General features: G+C 36.9%; 1 protein-coding gene across 3 annotated transcripts in view; it reads right to left on the reverse strand.

Moving 5' to 3' along the window:
* LOC306854327 (seizure protein 6-like) overlaps positions 1 to 18,771 on the reverse strand; it is a gene marked incomplete at its 5' end in the record, with an annotated part of 225,332 nt that overhangs the window by 104,411 nt on the left and 102,150 nt on the right. For all 3 annotated transcript variants that reach the window (XM_079392238.1, XM_079392237.1, XM_079392239.1), the window contains 2 exons: positions 6,879 to 7,012; positions 9,035 to 9,760. In XM_079392238.1, coding sequence (XP_079248364.1) covers positions 6,879 to 7,012; positions 9,035 to 9,760 — 860 coding nt within the window. The remainder of the gene's footprint in view (positions 1 to 6,878; positions 7,013 to 9,034; positions 9,761 to 18,771) is intronic.

Here is an 18,771-nt window from a genome sequence, read left to right on the forward strand (position 1 = left end):
ACGCAATTCCAAATATAGCATATAACAAATATAACAAATAACATTTGTTATTTGCTGTCACCCTAACTGTTTACTTGTTTGTGTTGTGTTATGCAACTCTATGTTCTGAGTTTTTGTAACACATATAATTTCAGCTGTTTCATTTTGCATATGATTTTTTAAATGTTTACTGGAAATTTGATACTGCAGTTAAACACATTTGTTGTACTGTTTTTAATTGTCCTATTACTCAAAATGTTCTTGTTTTATAAATTAACCACTGTTTACTAGAACAAATGAAAAAATAATGTATTTACAAAAAACCTAATTAAATGTATTTAAATAAAAGTATGTTTATTAGCACATTGTTTTCCGCTGTTGTATCAATAATTGAAATTAAGATTCATGCAATTTCACTAATGCTACTACCGAGTACTTCGAAACAACCCTAACTGTAGACCGTTTGAAATTTGGATCATTAGTAGATCATTTGAAGTTACATTTGGGAAAATGTGAATTATCTCATGGATAAGTTTTATGAATGATAGCAGTCATAAAACCCTTTCAACAATATTATTTTTACATTAATTCATTGTGTTCTCCTTCATGAAACAGCGAAAGGTTCCTGGCGGCTTTGAGGGAACTGGGAAATTAGGAGAGTGGTCTTGTTGTAACCTCTTTCCACAGCTAAACCGCACTGTTCAAATTCAAATGAGTTTAGCTCAAATCTCTCCTGGCTGGTTAAGGTCTTTACTTTTATGTCGTAAATCTACAAAAGATTAAGCCACATTGAAGTATCTCCCGAAAGGGATAAGATTACTGGAAATGAGAAGAAAGAAAGTCCTCTGCAAAACAATTTGGATCTCATTTCTACACATCTGCACTTGTAAAAACATCAGCATTTAGTTCTGGGCAGAGCTACAAACTGTGTGAGCATAGAGGACAGGGCTCATGAAAACAAGTGACAAGCTATTAATAAAGCTTGATCATTAGCCCTCTAGTTATAAGTGAGCTGTGGAGGTGGGCAGATGAAATTGTGCTGTCTGAGGTTATTGATCCATGTTATTGAGGAGAATGATATTTCAAACACTGATGTGTGAGGTGAATTGGCTCAAAACCTCAGATGTACAGCACTGAGAACAGCTTTGATCAGAGAAAAGCTGAAATAGCTCCTCTCAGCATCTAAAAAAAGAAAAAAAAAGTGAATATTTAAGGATTTGCATCTTTTACGTCTAGTGGATGAGGACCAAATTGAGAAACCAAATAAGAGACAACATGAAATTTACTCTAAAGTACATTTTGGACCTAATACTGAGTGCAATTTCACCACAATATCCGTCCAGCTCCCAAAAATACCTTTGGTTTATTAGAAAGAGTATTTTAAGCAAAAAGAAACAACATCTGTTGTCAGGGAGATAAAAGTCCTGAGATCATAATGAAAAAATGCCTCATTAAAAAATGGAGTTTCTTAAAATGAAGTTCCAAACATAGGTTTGGGAAGAGCCTAATCATTCAGTTCTGTCAATTATCATTACGAGCCTATATAAGCAGCACTCGTTGCACCGTCCCAGCATCAATTCTTCTGGCATCCCTCCATCTCCTCTGTTTCTGTTATTCTCCGTCTAGGTAGTACCGCAATGGGGGGGTTAATCTATGTGTTCTAGCCGAGCCTCGGGTTCGAGCCTCCATTAAAGACAGAAAGCCAAGTTCGAAGAGTCGCATGGCATAATCTTTTTATTATTTCTTAATCTCTTGACAGACAGACAGACACCCATTCGAGTGGTAGGCTACTTTTGACTTACTGTATAGTAATATACAGTATTATCCCTTTACTTTAGTAATATGTAAAGTGTTTTTTTACCTCACTTTATTTGAAAAATAACACTCACACAAAACATATACCTCATTTATAGAATCATAAGATTGAAACTTTTTAAATGTAACATGATTCCAACATGAATAAATAGAGTACATTACTAAGCACATGCACTTATTTTTTAAAGGATTTCCTTTTCTTTATTAGTCGCTGACCCAATTATGACAAGCATTTAACACCAAATCAAAAGAAATAAACACACAGTCCTTGAGATATGAAGAAGATCCTTATAAAGATGCAGAAATCTCTTTAAGCAAAGCACTTTGTTAACCTGACTCTTTGAAGGGACCCTGCCAACAGGCTTCTGGGTGTTTAACTGTCCAGCTTGACAAATACATTCAAATCAATCTCAGCTATCAGCTCAGACAGGCTGGAGACCAAACTATATTTATTGAATTGTACAGAGGACCCACTTAATCCAAAGCAGTTGAGAGTATCGATCCCTCAGTCAATATCCATGCGCCACCAATGGTTCTGGAGACGACTTATGGATCCCTCTCACTCCGGTGGACAGAGGCTTGAGTTTTGACCCTCTCACTGCTCACGGTGCTGTTTAAGCATCCAATCCATATCGCCATATCTACCCACGGAGCACACTGACAGTTTCTGCGCACACTCTGGAATATCTGTGGGTCCATTTAGGAGAGCTATCCGGACTCAGGATGCGTTATCACTGCACTGATGAGTCAGCGTGAAGGGGAGACAGTTAAAAAGACTAAATCGCTCAGGCAGCACGGAGACGCTGACCATAATAAGCTGAGCATTTGGCCAAGAAGCCGGGAATGAATAATACAAAAGCAGAAATCTACAAACTGTGAAGCAGATAACTCCATCCATCTGAATGTCAGATGCTTCATTCCTCATGAAATGGCCAAATGGTTGATATTTTAATAACTTCAACGTTACAACCGACAGAAAAGCTGTAGTCGACTGAAATATGTTAAATGTACTACAGTAATTTCTCTCAGGATCTGACACACTCTTTATTAAAGGGATATAAATCTGTCATTTACTCATCCTCATGTCGTTTCAAATCTGTATGACTTTCTTTTGCAGAACATTTCAATTAATTGAAATGTTTCAAATGATTTGTCTAAAATGATTTGTCTAAACATTGTCTAAACTCTTTGAGTTTAATTCTATGGAATCTCAATAGGGGCCAGTGCTGTTTTGAAGTCAAGAGAGCTGTCTTATCTTTTCCAATGTGTCTTCAAAGAATAACATAAAAAAATTATGTTTCTGTGGTGAAGTAGTTACCAAGGACTCAAACATTCAAATCATGCACTGCTATTTTTTAGTTCAGATGTGGATATTTACTTGGCACTGGCTTATTTTTTCCATTATGTAGGTGGGATGACAACAAGGACACACAATTCTAGTGAGGAAAAGAGATGAAAATAGCTTGGCAATCAACACCTAAAAATGGCGGTACAAACAAACAAGAAAAAAAATGTACTGAGATGTTTCTAAAGCAATAAGAGAAATGTACAAGCAGCAGCAATTTTTAGTGTGAAATTTCAAGCAATTCGTAAAATCAATATATCTGTAAAGCACACACACAAAAACTTTTGTACAAAACTTTTGAGATTTGTAAGGACTTATTAGGTTTATATTGAAGCTGAAGTGTACAAATATATTTTCAATGTTAAAACACTTTTTCCAATCCTTGCCTAATAGGCAGAAATGAAAAGTGTAAACATTGCTCTGCTTGTTTATGCATTCCAACCAGTTTGACCCAGCAACAGTGAATCAACCAATGGCGTGAGTTAGGACGGATCAATCTGTTTGCATGACCAATAGCTAATGTGGAAACCTGTAAGAAAAGAGTCATTATTTTTGATGCAGAAATTAGGCCTTCACATTTCAGTTTTAAAAACAGAGCTTTTTTTGTTCAAACAAGGTAATAATGCACCTTATTTTTAATGTCAGTTATGCTGCTTAATGTTGCAAACAGGTTTATCTTTATTATTTCAATTTATTATCAAAGTCATAAAAACACCAGTTTGCAGCACAAATAGTTATCCTATTTATTGCACTTGTTATTCTTCTAATTATTCACCTAAAGAAGCAATATGAAACAGAACTTTTGCACATTCACAGGAAATAGCTTACTTTTGCGTTGCAAAATAAAGGGATAGTTTGAAGCTCTAGGTGGTCGCCTGCACTCCTCAGCACCCCAAGATTCAGACTCATTAAATTTCCAATGTGCTATCTTGCTCTCTTATTAACTTGGTAATTGTTTACAAGCAGTGATAATACCCAGAGTCATGGCAACTGTCATGGCTGAGTGGACAGCAGTGATCTCCAAGCACCAGGCTGCCATATTAAACATCTACTCTCTGTCCAAAACAGAATTGAGAATGAGAACAAGCTATTTTTTCTGCTCTGCCCTAATAGACAAGATATGTCTCGCTTGCGGGCATCATCAGTGTAAAGATCATTACACTAAACTGTACATTCAGGCACTATTAGGATGTAAAATTCAAGACAAATATATATATATATATATATATATATATATATATATATATATATATATGTTTTTTTTTTGTTTTTTTTTTTCAGTTTGTTCCATTTACGGTGCATTTATACTGTCAAGCATCTTCTAATGGAGTGTTTTACAATGTGTATTATCATGTACATTAGTAGTGATGTTCTCTCCTCTTCCATCTGAGGATGAACCTTAAAGTTGAACATATATAGACTATACAGACAATAGAGATGTAAAAAGTTAATACCAAGTCAACACTAAAATAAAAAAATAAAAACAATCACAGCAGTGCCTGGTCCCCATCCACTTTCACTGTTAAAAAGCAGTGTTCTATTAAATATTTTATTCCATTCAAGAAAGTTAGTTTGCTGTAAGAATGCTGTTAGAAATTTGAACTTGCTGAAGTACTGTTTACTTCAGTTTTAATTGAAAAAAGAAAAACTGAGGAAACATTTACTTAAATGGGAAATATAGACAAAGTGCCATTGCTTTAATTTAATTAGATATTAGATAGATAATTAGATAGATATTACTAGTATTGGTATTTTGACAACCCCAAAATATGTACCAAATAACAGGAATCTAGTACTGCAGAAAAGTGTAATGTGTGTTTTTAAAAATGACATATAATTGGGTCAAAAAAGCTCAAATTCAACTTCCATCAAGAAATGGATCCTCAGCAAATAGGATGTTTTGGAGTGGCACTACACAGATGATATCTGAACTCCAGTGAAAGTGAGCGCTGCACTTCCTCAGATGACTCATCTCTATCACCGTAGGAGAGTTCAGCAGGATGTAGCTCTCGGGGGAGATGGAGTCTAAAGTTCAGTATCTGGGTATTAAAGGAAGAGTGAGGCACGACCTGAGCTCTCTCCGCTGAGCTCAGACTGATGAGGGTTTAGCCATTTGGCCTGGATCAGCAGGTCAGGCCTGTGCAGGTGATGAGCCCTCTGCCCAACACAGCCCTCGAGACGCAAGGTCAGCAACCACCCACCACCACTAATACCCCATTCCCAGAGGAATCCAGCAGGTAAAGACCACGGCCATTCAGCACGAGCAGGAAGCGATCTAAAGAAGCAAACCTCTTTCCATCTTCCTCAATTGAATGATGGAAATGGCTTAAATGCAGTTTAAACTTCCTGATGACCGCCTTCAAAGTCCGAGATCTTCACGAGGTCTCAAAACAGGATTGTACGGCATTCAGAGAGACTTCTGGATCAGGGGGAAAGCTTAACCAGGACTGATCGAATAAATTAGGCCGTAAGAACACGGAAAATGCAAAGCAGGCCCTCGCATTGTCTGAATTAAACATTATTTTTGTCTATCAGCAGAAGGATGGGGCTGCTTTAATTAAGTTAAGAGTTGCCTGAGAGACAGTTTAACAGAAGGGCATTAAAGAATACCATAAACAAACAAAAGGAGTGGACAGATAATCCATAAGCAATTAATTAGGGGAAGAACTGTGTGGCTTCCGCACATATTAGTCACATTGAATAATTGCTGTAAAACAGAGAGATATTTATACACGGTCCCAGATTAACAAGTCTGTACAAGGAGAGGAGGAATGAGATGAGACACTAGGCTCCCCTACCTCTCACCATCCTTCTCTCTCTACCGACTACGACGCCGCAGCAGCTTGCATGATGGTTGATAGTGATTTGGTATGCGTGATCTTTACTATTCAAGATGTATTAGCTAAACCATCTGGAAGGTCAGGGAGGTAATAGCTATTGTATATTTTATGAAGAAAGCTGCACTTAATCATGTGGTTGAAGGTGATTTTTGTGAGGGCGCATATCATGGTTTTGTTCCAAACCGTAGTGAGCTTCCTTGCTGTCTGTATACGCAGACAACATCCTAACCAAAATGGAGTCTAACCAAAAATGTTCTTGAAAAGTAAAAAAAAAAGAAAAGAAGTAAATAAATAAATAAAATTAAATAAATTTGTCAATATTTAGCAAGTTAAGAGTACTTACATGGGGTGGATTTTTAATAAGACAGAATTATTATTTAAGAATACTTCACTAGTGATTAAAATACAGAGACACTGTACATCTCTGAACTCTGCCCACCATTTAATTAAACAAACAAACAAACAAACAAACAGATAATCTCCTGAACTGTTCACATTTCACAGCCATTTCTGTCAGCTTATGTACGAACAGCAGCTGCATTTTTCTCATATTCAGAGAGAACTATAAGAAAGCCATTTGAAGGTAGTTTTCTTAAAAGTGTAACACTGTAGCTCTATGGTACTAGCAAAACATTTCCAACCAGTTTGACAGCTACATTGACTCAACCAATGGTGTGAGATTGGGGCGGGGCTATCTGTTTGGTTGACCAGTGGCAGACATGGGGCGTGTCTGCAAAACCTGTGTGAAATCAATCACTATTTTTCTGTTTGATGCTAGAGGCAAAGTACATTACACACTTAACCTTTCAAGAATAAAAGAGCAGAACTGGATTACCACAGTAATTTAAATCGTTTCCAGGAACTGGGTCAATAACAAAAGCACTGTGTGATGAATTTACCTGAATTTCCACCCCATAGCCCATGTAGACTGTCACGGTGTATGTGCAGTCCACATCCACATTGTACCAACTCCTGGCTTGCTGCGGTGTCTCTATGTAGCCTCCCGGCGATGTGAAATTGGTGCTGCACGGAGCTGCATTAGAAAAGGTAGAAGGACAGAGAGAGACAGAGAAAGTGCGCATCAATAGAGGCGAGCCTTTTCTCATTCTCTCTATCTCACTCCATTGCATTCCCTCCCATCTTTAATTGTCTTTCAAGGTTTTCTCATTTTCTGTCTGGATCAACAGGGTCAGTTTTCCTGCCCTGCTGTGTAGGAATACATGGAAAATTCAGGTGAAATGGCAGCTGAGTGAATATTTTCTTGCAGCCTTGAGGTCTTTCTGCTCTGTCGGCTCCTTCATCTCCCTCTAGAGTTAAACGCCGCTGCTGGTCAAGAGATATGTTCTTGCTCCATATAAATTCATACGCTTGGCTTAGTTATTAGGGATGTGCAAAATTATATACTTTCACATTTAAACTGTCGGTTGGTTTTCTGAACAACTAGTTGGCTAGTGGTCTCAAGAAAGCCCTGTATAACAAGGCTGCATCACTTCTAACAGGGCCAATCAGATCCAAGTTTCTTATTATATGGACAATTATGCACAATAAATAAATAGGTTAAAGGAACACTCCACTTTTTTTGAAAATAGGCTCATTTTCCAACTCCCAAAGAGTTAAACAGTTGAGTTTTACCGTTTTCGAATCCATTCAGCTGATATTACGCAGCGTCTCTCCCAAATGTCTTCATGGTTGCAAGGCACGCTTGCTGTGCAAGCAGCGCTGCGTAATATCATTGTGCCTGCTGCATCCATGGTACGGCAGCAAAGTTCCTTGATTATTATGTCAGAATGAGACCATAGTTCCTTGCCATAACAGCCAAGAAAATCTCAACTTTTAATTTTCCGTCAGTCTTAGTACACGATGTAACTACAGAAGAGTCAAGTTTTAAATAGGAAAAATATCAAAACTCTTTGGTCATTTTTGAGCGAGATTCTAACGGTCTAATCAGATTCAATGATCTATGCTAAGCTACGCTAAAAGTGCTACCGCCAAACCCAGAGATCGGCTGAATGGATTCAAAAACGGTAAAACTCAACTGTTTAACTCTTGGGGAGTTGGAAAATGAGCCTATTTTCAAAAAAGTTGAGTGTTCCTTTAAACAATACACTGATATTAAAAATCTGACCGATACCGATAAGCAGATGATTCAAATTCAAATTAGTATATTATACTATTTTGTTTAAATAAAACATAAAAACTAACAACATACAGTGTGAAAAGTGGATTTGCTAAAGATTACATTTAACAGTGCTATTAATGATTGTTAAAGATTAACATAAAGAGAGTGTTATATGATGGCTAGAAGGTAATGGAAATGTAAGGTAACAGAAATGATCATGGGCTATTATATATCCAATATTGGATGGTACCAAACTATTATAAAAATCTCTAATATCTGCTGATAATAGATATGGTGCCAATATATTGAGCATTCCTATTAACAGAACTTTTTAAAGAGTGCTATGAAGTCAGGGGGCACGGATTTGTCCAAATGTCCCCTTGTAATACATATAAAAATAATAATTAAATTAAATATAATACATATATTATAAATAAAGTACCTTAATTAAAAATAATAAATGCCCCCATGTAATAAATTATAAAAATAGTTTAATGTCTAAATTCAATTGAAAGTTCAATATACACAAACTGCACAAAGTATTATTCATGTTAAATGACCCAAACTCTTGCTTTCAAAAATATTTTTTATAAATTTGTAATATAATATTGTTTTCAAGCTTTTGTTCTGTGACTTTAAAAGGGGACCAAACATGTAGCCTGTATTCATTTTAAAAATCAATTTTTGTAAACATAGGGCTAACTTATGTTACATGGTGTTTCTGACGCCCTGATTTTATTGCACAAAACTATCAAAGACCTCATGTAAGAAGGCACCAAATGCAGCAGTGTAAAACTACTTATCCACTGGCATATCAAAACCCACATCTTTAGGCACAAGCACGGCAGGTAAACCTCTGAAGAGCCCTGAATTAGGCATCAAGGAGCTGTGTGAAAAATATGTAAATCTAAGTCATGCTGATCGTGTGAATGGTACCTGGCGTCTGCATGGTCGTAATAACCGTTGTGGTGATGATGGTGGAGGTGGTGGTCTCGTCATCCAAATCCCCAGACATTGATGATGCTTTTACAGCAAAATCACTTCCTGGAGTGCCATGTTCTGCCTTGAGTATTGAAGACTTTTCTTTGTCTCTTTTCACCGGGATTGTTGCATCTTTGGGCTCTTCGTTTAAGGTTGGAGTAACATCTCCTCTATCTGAGAGTTTGGAAGCAGGTGGTGCGGAGGTGTGCACATCAGTGGTGGTCACGGAAAGGGGTGGCTCCTCCGTGCTTCTCCTCTGAGTTTCTGCTGAAGGTTTGTGTTGGATGTTGGGCACATGAGGCTGGGTGAGGGCTGCGGCCGATGGAGCCAGTGTGGTGGTTCTGGGAGCTGCTACATCAGAGAATGGAGGCGCATCCTCGTGTGGGACCAGCTGTGTGGATGGATCCTGAAGGAGATGGGAATTAGACGATGGCATTGTAGGATGATGAGCTGCCCCTCCGCTGTCTTGAAAATACTGCTCGTGGCTTTGGCCCCGGGGGTCGTAAGATGGGTAGGGCTTAAAAGGCGGATGGTGGTCGAGGCCACTGTAAGGGGGAGCCGTTGTGAACAGTGGAAGGTCTCTGTCTGTGTCCTGTGTGGTGTGATATGGATTGGACCCGTCCTCTGCTTTCACCTGACCTCCTCTTTGGGTGACTGCTAACCTCCCATCCATATAAGAACCTGGAGAAGACATTCAATACAAGCAGAGCTCATTATGAAATATATAGTGAGTTTAGAACAGTGATAATCTTGCCAAAATTTCTGATGAAAATGTACATTGATGAAAGAGTTTTGATTTGACATTCATAAATAATCAATTACATTTAATTATTTCTAGCAATTTTCATGTTGACCAGGTGCTTTACATTATAAAATCAGCAACATTTATAAAAAATATATCCTAAAAAATAAAACCACAGTTAAATCCCCCATAAATAACTGCAAAAAGATCAGTTGCTAAAACACAGAAAATCAATAACTAAAGCATAAAGCAACACAGAAACCTCAAAGCAAATAGATAATACTTAGTATACTCAAGTTTTTGTTTCGAAATGTGATATGCTCAGGTATATTGCCATAGAAGATCTATTTTAAATACTCCAAAAACTTTTTTGTGAACAGTTCAAAATTTTTGGGGAAAATTTTGATGATATAAAATCTTACATTTTATAAAGAAACGTTTGTGCAGTGGAAAGTTTCCATAAAGGTTCTTCATGGAAAGATAAATACCAATAAAGAACCTTTATTTTTAGGAACTGAAGGCTAATTGAAAGCACACAGAAATGTCATACAGTTAGATCGTTATGACATACAGAATGTACTTTGAAAGACATTAATCATTCATTTTCAAATATTTTCATAATTAAGAAAAGTAGTATGTTTGCTATCATGTCACACTTAAGTCACTTTCCTATTCTTTCTATAATACTTTAATAAATATGGCCTGAGCAATTCTGACTAAATTTAAAGGATATTTTCATAAAAAAATAAACTAAAATTAAAAGCAGTAAACTGATTAATAGCTACAATTATAACTTCGGTGTCCAAACAACTAGTCCTTTTTAACATATTTCAAAGCCAAGCACCCTCCGTTGTATAAAGCCTTGCAACAAATTTCCTCTCTATACCACCCAAGGAGAGTTTTTATGGCCCGTGACACTTTGTGGCTTAGCCATACGAAATTGCTAAGCATTCAAACTGCAGGGTCAGAACCCCTAGCACATTAACAAAATGGAAAAGTATCCACTAAATGGATTATGATTGGAGATGCTTTGAAAACGCCGCGGAGCGTGTGGAGGAAAAAAGATAAACTCCTTCGCCATAATTGCTCATTTGAATGCTCTCTCTCCTCCCCTTGCCAATTAATGAGTCCAAACCTTCATCAGGCGGCATGTCGTAATGAGTGGATTTGAGAAGTGTAGCGGTGAAAATGGATCTCCCCCACCTGCACCTGGTGAGATGTAATCAGCCGGCCTTCAGGAAGCTGCTGCGTGCCGGGGAAACTTTTGATTTCACAATGCTTCATTTGCATCCTAATAGCTCTCTTTCTGTTTCTCGACTTACTAATAACAAGCTGCTTCCAACAACGGAAGATGGTGTATCTGAAGCGCATTCCCACGAAAGGAAAGGAGAGGATGATATCTCAAACCGAACAGAACTGACAGGCTATTTTTTTCCCCTTATCCTATGAAGTGTCAGAAGCAAAAGATACACATCGTTTCGCCGAGCAGTGATGTGTGTTTTATGAGAGATTGACTTCGCTTTGAGGGTAAAAATCATATCGACATCTAACACATCACTCAGATCCAAGCAAAATGACACATGAGAGACAAAGCAAAGGCCAGGAAATCCTCAATTCCTGTCATCTATTTAGAATTCAGCCATTTGTAGATCAAACCCCAAAAGCAGACAGGATTTTTTTTTTTTGGACGAGGACACCGAAACGCAAATAGTGTGAGCTCTAAATGTCAATCAGGGGTTTGCATTATGATTCATGTATTAGCTGTGCCCTTACATGAGTACACTGTAAAAAATAAGTGTAATTTTAACTGTAAAAGTTTGTAAAACCGCAACTGGAAAAAAAAAACAGTTAATATGTTAACAATGAGTTCCTGTACTATATACAGGGAAAAACTGTACAAGATGTAACCAGACATTTCATGTAATTTTACAGTAAAATGCTGTTAATTGTACAGTTTTTAGAAGTGAAAATAACAAATCAATGTATAATTTACAGTCAAAAACTGTAAACTGATATTCCCAGAATTCCCTGCGTGACACTCCACATTTGAAAGTATTTTGTTTAAATAATCATGTTTTTTAATAGTTTTTGTTATCAGTTATGTATTTGGGCTTTATGTTACATCTTCTGTTGTTTAATGACATTTTATTGCATTAAGTATCATGTGTGTTACCACGATGGTGTTTTGTGTTCCCATAACCCCAGCAGTTCATAGTTCAGGCTCCTCTAAAAACTCCAGGCAAGACCAAACAAACGTCGCGCACTAAGGCAGGAGAGTGTTTGATTTGCTCCATTAGTGCTGGTGGAGTATAAACAGAATCTCTCAGACTGACTTCACTGTCTGTTCAAAGGTCCCTCAGTGCTGTGCTCTTCAGTGGCTGGATTTGACTTTTAAATGACCATGAGCCTGCCTTAGAAGCTTTTTACACAAACCAGTGGGGGAGAGTGGTCTTTGTTTTACCCTCTGTTGTATTTTCTCTTAACTTGCAAATAGGTATGTTCATTGAACTCCTATTTAAATAGCGACCCTTCTGCATGAAACACAATGAAGGAAGAATAACTGCAAATAACAGCTGGAGGGAGAAGAGGGGTGTCACTCATGTATATGCAAAAAGTTGCCCTGAGACATCTGTAAAGAAGCACATCATTCACTAGTCATTATTTATAAGAAGCTTTTATCCAAAGTGACTTACAGTACATGTATTACCTGGGCAATCCCTCTAGAGCAATCTGGGTTCTTTGCTGCTTTCATAACCTCCAAAAAACTGTCCTACTTTTGAGTTCATAAGTTGTCCCCAAGAGTTTTTGTACTTTAGGCATGTCCCAATTTGCGTACTTGTGAACTATTCTAGCCATTTTTAGTATAAATAGTGTGTTCATACTGAAAATTTGAAAAAATGTTGAGCATTTCATGCTCTCAACTGTCGCAGCATTAATTATATGCTGGAGGGGGCGGGGCTATTCTTATACTAGACAGTGGTGTACATAGTGCATCATTTGGGACACAAATTTTGCACGCACTATTACACTGTGTCCTAACCAACTCACAGGGACGAGCAACAGGGAATTCTATTTTGGAAAAGGATTACTATTTCTGTGACATTGTGGCTGAAACAACAGCGTACAAATTATGACAATGACAATCTCAGGTACTGAGTATGTGCTCAGGTACTTTTAATATTAAAAGTGTCTAATGCGACTGCGAGTTTGTTTATTATTTAGCATGACCTTTATACTGAAAGTGACAATGTATAATTTGCCTCAGATCTTAAGACCTTTCTGACCCTCCATAGACAGCAACGCAACTACCGCCGTTAAAATAATTCATGTGACATCAGCGGTTCAACCGTAATTTTATGAAGAAATTGTTGAATAAAGTGATTATTTTTGTTTTCTTTGTTCACAAAAGTATTCCCCTAGCTTCATAAGATTATGGTTGAACCACTGATGTCATATGGACTATTTTATTGATGTCTTTACTACATTTACTAGTTACGTTGCTGTATATGCAGGGTCAGAAAGCTCTTGGATTTCATCAAAAATATCTTAATTTGTGTTCCGAAGATAAACGAAGTACTTACGAAACCCAGATTTCCAAGTAAAAGTATCTTCCTTATCCATGATTATATTTTACCTCTAATTATTAGACAAATACTGTAGGAAAGTTTAGCTTTTCTCATATTTGACAGAATTTCCATTTTTGGGTGAACTATCCCTTTAAGCCTTTTGTGTAATTGTAACACAGTGTCCTAACCAGATGTGACGCAATAAGATTCCAGTGATAAGCAATTTGTCTGACCACACCGGATGTAACACAGCTCAATAAGAATTCAATCAAAAAATCACAACCAATCAGAAGAAAGTGTGGGCGGACTCTATCTGCAAGCATCCTACACTCGCCACAAAATGAATAAGTACATAATCTAATTCATGCATGTAAAACCATTTTAACTTTATTAAAATGCACAATGAGTGACTGATAAAATCTTTGTCATGGAATACGTTTGTTTGTTTACATTGAGTTTACAGTTTTAACATTTATTTTAAATTTTTATCAAAAATATCTTAATTTGAGTTTCGAAGATAAATGAAGGTCTTACGGGTTTGGAGTGACATGAAGGTGAGTAATTCTGACATTTTTGGGTGAACTATCCCTTAAAACAACACTATAGATGCTCGCAACACCAAGGTCACAGGTTTGATTCCCAGAGAATGCATGGACCAACAAAAATGTTTCCCTAAAATGCCATGTACTATAAGCTGCTTTAAATGAAAGAATCTAGCATGTACATGATGTACATTATGAATCAAACTGATGTCATGTTATTTATTATTCATTTCAATATAAATATAAATAAATAAATAGTACAAAAATGAAAGATCATCTTAAGGTTTATTACAGGTCTAAGAGACAGAAGAAGTGGAAACTAGACAAATACTGTGCTAATATACTTGCTCTACACAAATAGCAGCATCTAAGACCCATCAAGACATGGAGGGGATATTGCTTCATCTCCCAGAACTCATGTACCAGCTGTGAGACTGGAGGATCGAGTGTTTGATTTTGACAGTAAAGGTTGATGGGTAGCAGACGGACAGTTTTCTGTGATGTCTTTCCACACACTACCCAACAAATACTTTACTCAATTTTTGCTTGCCACTGTTTGCATTGATTAAAGTATAACCGGCTGCTTGGAAGGGATGCTTCTCCATCCCAGCCCTAAGTGAGTTTTGATAACAGCTCAGTAAAGAGACGTTGTGGGCACTGTGCTTTAAGAGAACGAAACAGATGGTGAGAAAAAGGCGACGGAGAGACAGATACAGAGAGAAAACACACCACAAGCCACAAGGCATCTACTAAAAACTAAAAAAGAGAAAGACTGCAAGGCAAAGCACTCCCCTCCCTATTGTGTACAGCTAGCATCAATAATGCACCAGGGAAACTAACACAGCGCCTCCCTCACAGCTATACGTCTGCTTCAGCTCCCTGCGCCTCCACTGTGGCCCCCGCTCAGCAAAAAAAAAAAGAAAAAACCTTCAGGAAGGAGCACACTGCCAAGACTAAGGGAAAAACAAATCAAACTTCACTTCAGCTGGAGCAAATAACCAGCAACGGCTTCTCTAACACATCTGACATCAGTCATTTAAGTCGAGCTGCTTGATTTACTAGAAGTGACAAAGAGGAAAATACATAAAATTGCTTAAATGACTCATCACATCACTCTATTCATCTACCTTCCCAGCCAAGGTTTCTTCGTCTTCTTCAAATTAACAGTCATTCTGTCCTTTTCTTTAATTGCCCTCCATCTCTAGCTCTCTCCACCTCCTTCTTTCAGCCAAAGTCACTCCAAGTCAGAGAGACACTAAGGCCGACTGAGTGATGGAGAACCGCCTCGAGAGGCACTTTGATGTTTATCATTGAGCTTTTCAAAGACTGTAACTAAAAATGGGGCTTATCTCGAGCAGACCGCGAAATCCAAAATAAACGGAGCTGATTACATTTCCGAGCATTTTTATTCACTGGAGGAACGGTTTGTGGAAAGGCCTTAAAAACAGTATTTGTTCCATCATTTTTTCATCTGAAAAAATAAAGATTGGCTCTACAAGTGATTTTTTAACCCTATTTTTATAGGTCAGAATAAAACTAAGCATTTTGATCCATTTATCCAAGCATTCCACACAGCTCTTTCAAAACACAAAGACGGTGATATAACAAAATGCTTTCTAGAGCACCAAAAACTGTTTAAAATCAGTGCGAATGGTGGTCACAAGCCCTTTTTACTTCCATAATATGACGTTTCCAAGTGAAACAGGATATTAAACAAGATATTAAAGTGGAAATTAGTGAAAAGTGGGTGTTTCATACCTGAATAGGTCTAAGACAGAATGAGAGTTTGTTAAAACAAATGTCTAAATTAAGCGATTAGGGTATTGATTAAGAGTGTGCAAGAGTCTGTGCGGGCTAAGCAACAGAAGTGGAAAAGAGAAGTTGTTTTAGAGGAAAAGCAAGTTATTGCAATTTGATTAATAGTGTAGCCAATAAATGTAAACAATATGTGTGTTAACATTTAGTCTAATTTGGTGTTGGTAAGATTTTTTTGAAGAAGTCTGTATGCTCACAAAGGCTGCATTTACTTGATCAATAATACAGTAAAAACAATAGATCTTATTAAGTATTATTAGAATTTAAAATAATTGTTCTATTGTAATGTATTTTAAAATGTAATTTTTTGCTGTGATGAAAAGCTGAATATTCAGCAGCCGTTATTCCAGTCTTTAGTGTCACATAATTATCAATTTTGGAGTATTGCTTAATATTTATTTGGGAATTCTTCATTCAAAAGAACAAAGTTAAAAAATAATAACCATTTTTTATTTTTTCTAAAAGTATTTAATGTGTTGTATCTAATGTATCTATTAAAAAGAAAAGCGACTGTAAAGCGGTAGTACAATTTTATTGCCATGCTGCCATAAACTCTAAATCTGTTAAAACAATTATTTTACAGTCACGTTAAATGATTGTAAAAATTATTATTGTTTTTGCAGCACAGCTCAAATAATACAACTTTTTACACAAGTGCTTTTTATAAACATATAAGCTTTTTATTTTTGCTTTTAAATCATCCAAAAATGGGCTCCAGTCATTTTCAATGTAAGTGCCATTTAAAAAAAAATAAAAATAGCAATAATAAAAAACAGAAAGAGGGACTGTCAGAATTATTTTTTGTGGTAATCAACATTTTCTATTTATTTTGACTTATACTGAACCTGAAATATTATTTTAAAAAGTGCAACTCTCTCTAGTCCATATATTACAACCTCACACACACACAACTCTTTTTTTCCCCAGAGGAAACTTGAAAGAATGTCACTTCAGTTATGATGAGCCCTTTCAGAGAGCATGAAGGAAATTAAGGGGAGAAGTGAGATGAGGTGACTACATCACCCCCCTAAATTGATTTTCTTTGATTCGTGTCTTCCCCACTCACAGTTCAACACTTACACTCCACATACACAAAGCTTCATAATTAATCTATTTGGAAGACAGAGAGCTTCTCACAGACTCCAATTATATGGAGAGGGAGAGAGAAAGAAAGAGAGAGACTCAGAGGTGAGTAATCACTTCTGCAACACACTATATTGTCATCACATACACAATTTGCATTTTTAACTCTTAAATGAGTTTTACATACTGTGTAGTTTTAATATAACTCATTATATAATGTTTGAATTCTTTATCGATATATTTATGGTTTATATGTGGCCAGAAAACAATAACAAAACACATATTCAACCCAGAATTACATTCATACATGGTACTAAAGTATTGTAAAGTATTGTTAACTGAAGCTAAAATTACAAATTTTGTTAATTGAAATACTGCTCAAATAAAATACAATTTAAATATTACATGAAAATCTTAAACTTAAGTTTAAAAATAGAGAAGTTTCCTTGCCAACTAGCTCAAATTAGTTGAAGCTAAATTACTAAAATGACTAAACATTTATATAAATTTATATATAAATGTGTGTGTGTGTGTGTGTGTGCATGTTTATGTGGTTTATGAGGACACAAATTTGTATAATGACATGGGTATGACAGAGGTATTACAATATGAAGATGGTTTATGAGGACACTGCCTATGTCCCCGTAATTCAAAAGGCTTAAAAAAAACATACTAAATGGTGTTTTTTTGAAAATCTAAAAATGCACAAAGTCTCCTGTGAGGGCTAAGTTTAGGTGTAGTGTTGGTGTAGGGCGATAGCACACACAGTTTGTTCAGTATAAAAACCATTACGCCTATGGAGAGTCCCCATAAACCACAAAAACCAACATGTGTGTATATACACACACATTTATATATACAGTATATATATATATATATATATATATATATATATATATATATATATATATATATATATATATATATATATATGTTCTGCGCCTTTTTGGAGGAAATAGAGTCAGAATATGAGGATGTGCTCTAGGTACGTTGGCTCAGTAGGGGAAACGTCTTGAAGAGGTTTTTTGAGTTGAGAGCAGAATTGAAAGCCTTCATGGAGAAGGATGGGATGGCTGTTCCTGTGTTAAGTGATCCCAAATGGCTCATGGACTTAGCTTTTCTTGTTGACATCACACAGGAGCTGAATGTACTGAACAAGAAGTTGCAAGGCCAGGAGCAGCTTGTCAGTGCTGCCTGTGACAACGTGAGGGCATTCTCTACAAAACTTGTGTTATGGAAAGCCCAGCTCTCTCAGACAAACCTCTGCCATTTCCCAGCATGCAAGGCACTCATGGATGTGGGCACACCATTCAGTGGTGAGAAGTATGCTGATGCCATTATGAAGCTACAGGAGGAATTTGATCGCAGGTTTGCAGACTTCAAGAAACACAGAGCCACTTTTCAAATTTTTGCTGACTCCTTCTCCTTCGATGTGCAAGATGCTCCTGCTGTACTTCAAATGGAACTCATTGACCTGCAGTGCAGTTCTGAACTCAAAGCCAAGCTCAGGGAGGTGAGTGGAAACGCAGACAAGCTTGGACAATTTTTGAGAGAATTGCCACCCACCTTGTGCCTTTTTGGGAGCACATATCTATGTGAAAAGCTCTTCTCCACCATGAACTTCAATAAGTCAAAGTACAGGTCCAGACTTACTGATGAGCATCTTCAAGCCATACTGAGGGTTTCAACTGTTTCCTCCCTCAAGTCAAATGTGTCTCAGCTGTGTGAGAGGAAGCACTGCCAAGTCTCTGGCAGCAAGGAGTAGGCCAGAGAAGCCTATGTTCTGAAGAACCGTTCATGTTCAGAAGGACAGGTCATGAAGAACCTTTCATGTTCAGAAAGGAAAGTTCAAATTCAGAGAAACCGTCCATGTTCAGAAGAAACATTCATGTTGAAGAACTCTTAATAATAAAGTTTGAGAAAATTGGATAAGTTGCGGTCCTT

This window comes from Barbus barbus, assembly GCF_936440315.1.
Source record: "Barbus barbus genome assembly, chromosome: 34".
In the NCBI taxonomy this organism is placed as follows: Eukaryota; Metazoa; Chordata; class Actinopteri; order Cypriniformes; family Cyprinidae; genus Barbus; species Barbus barbus.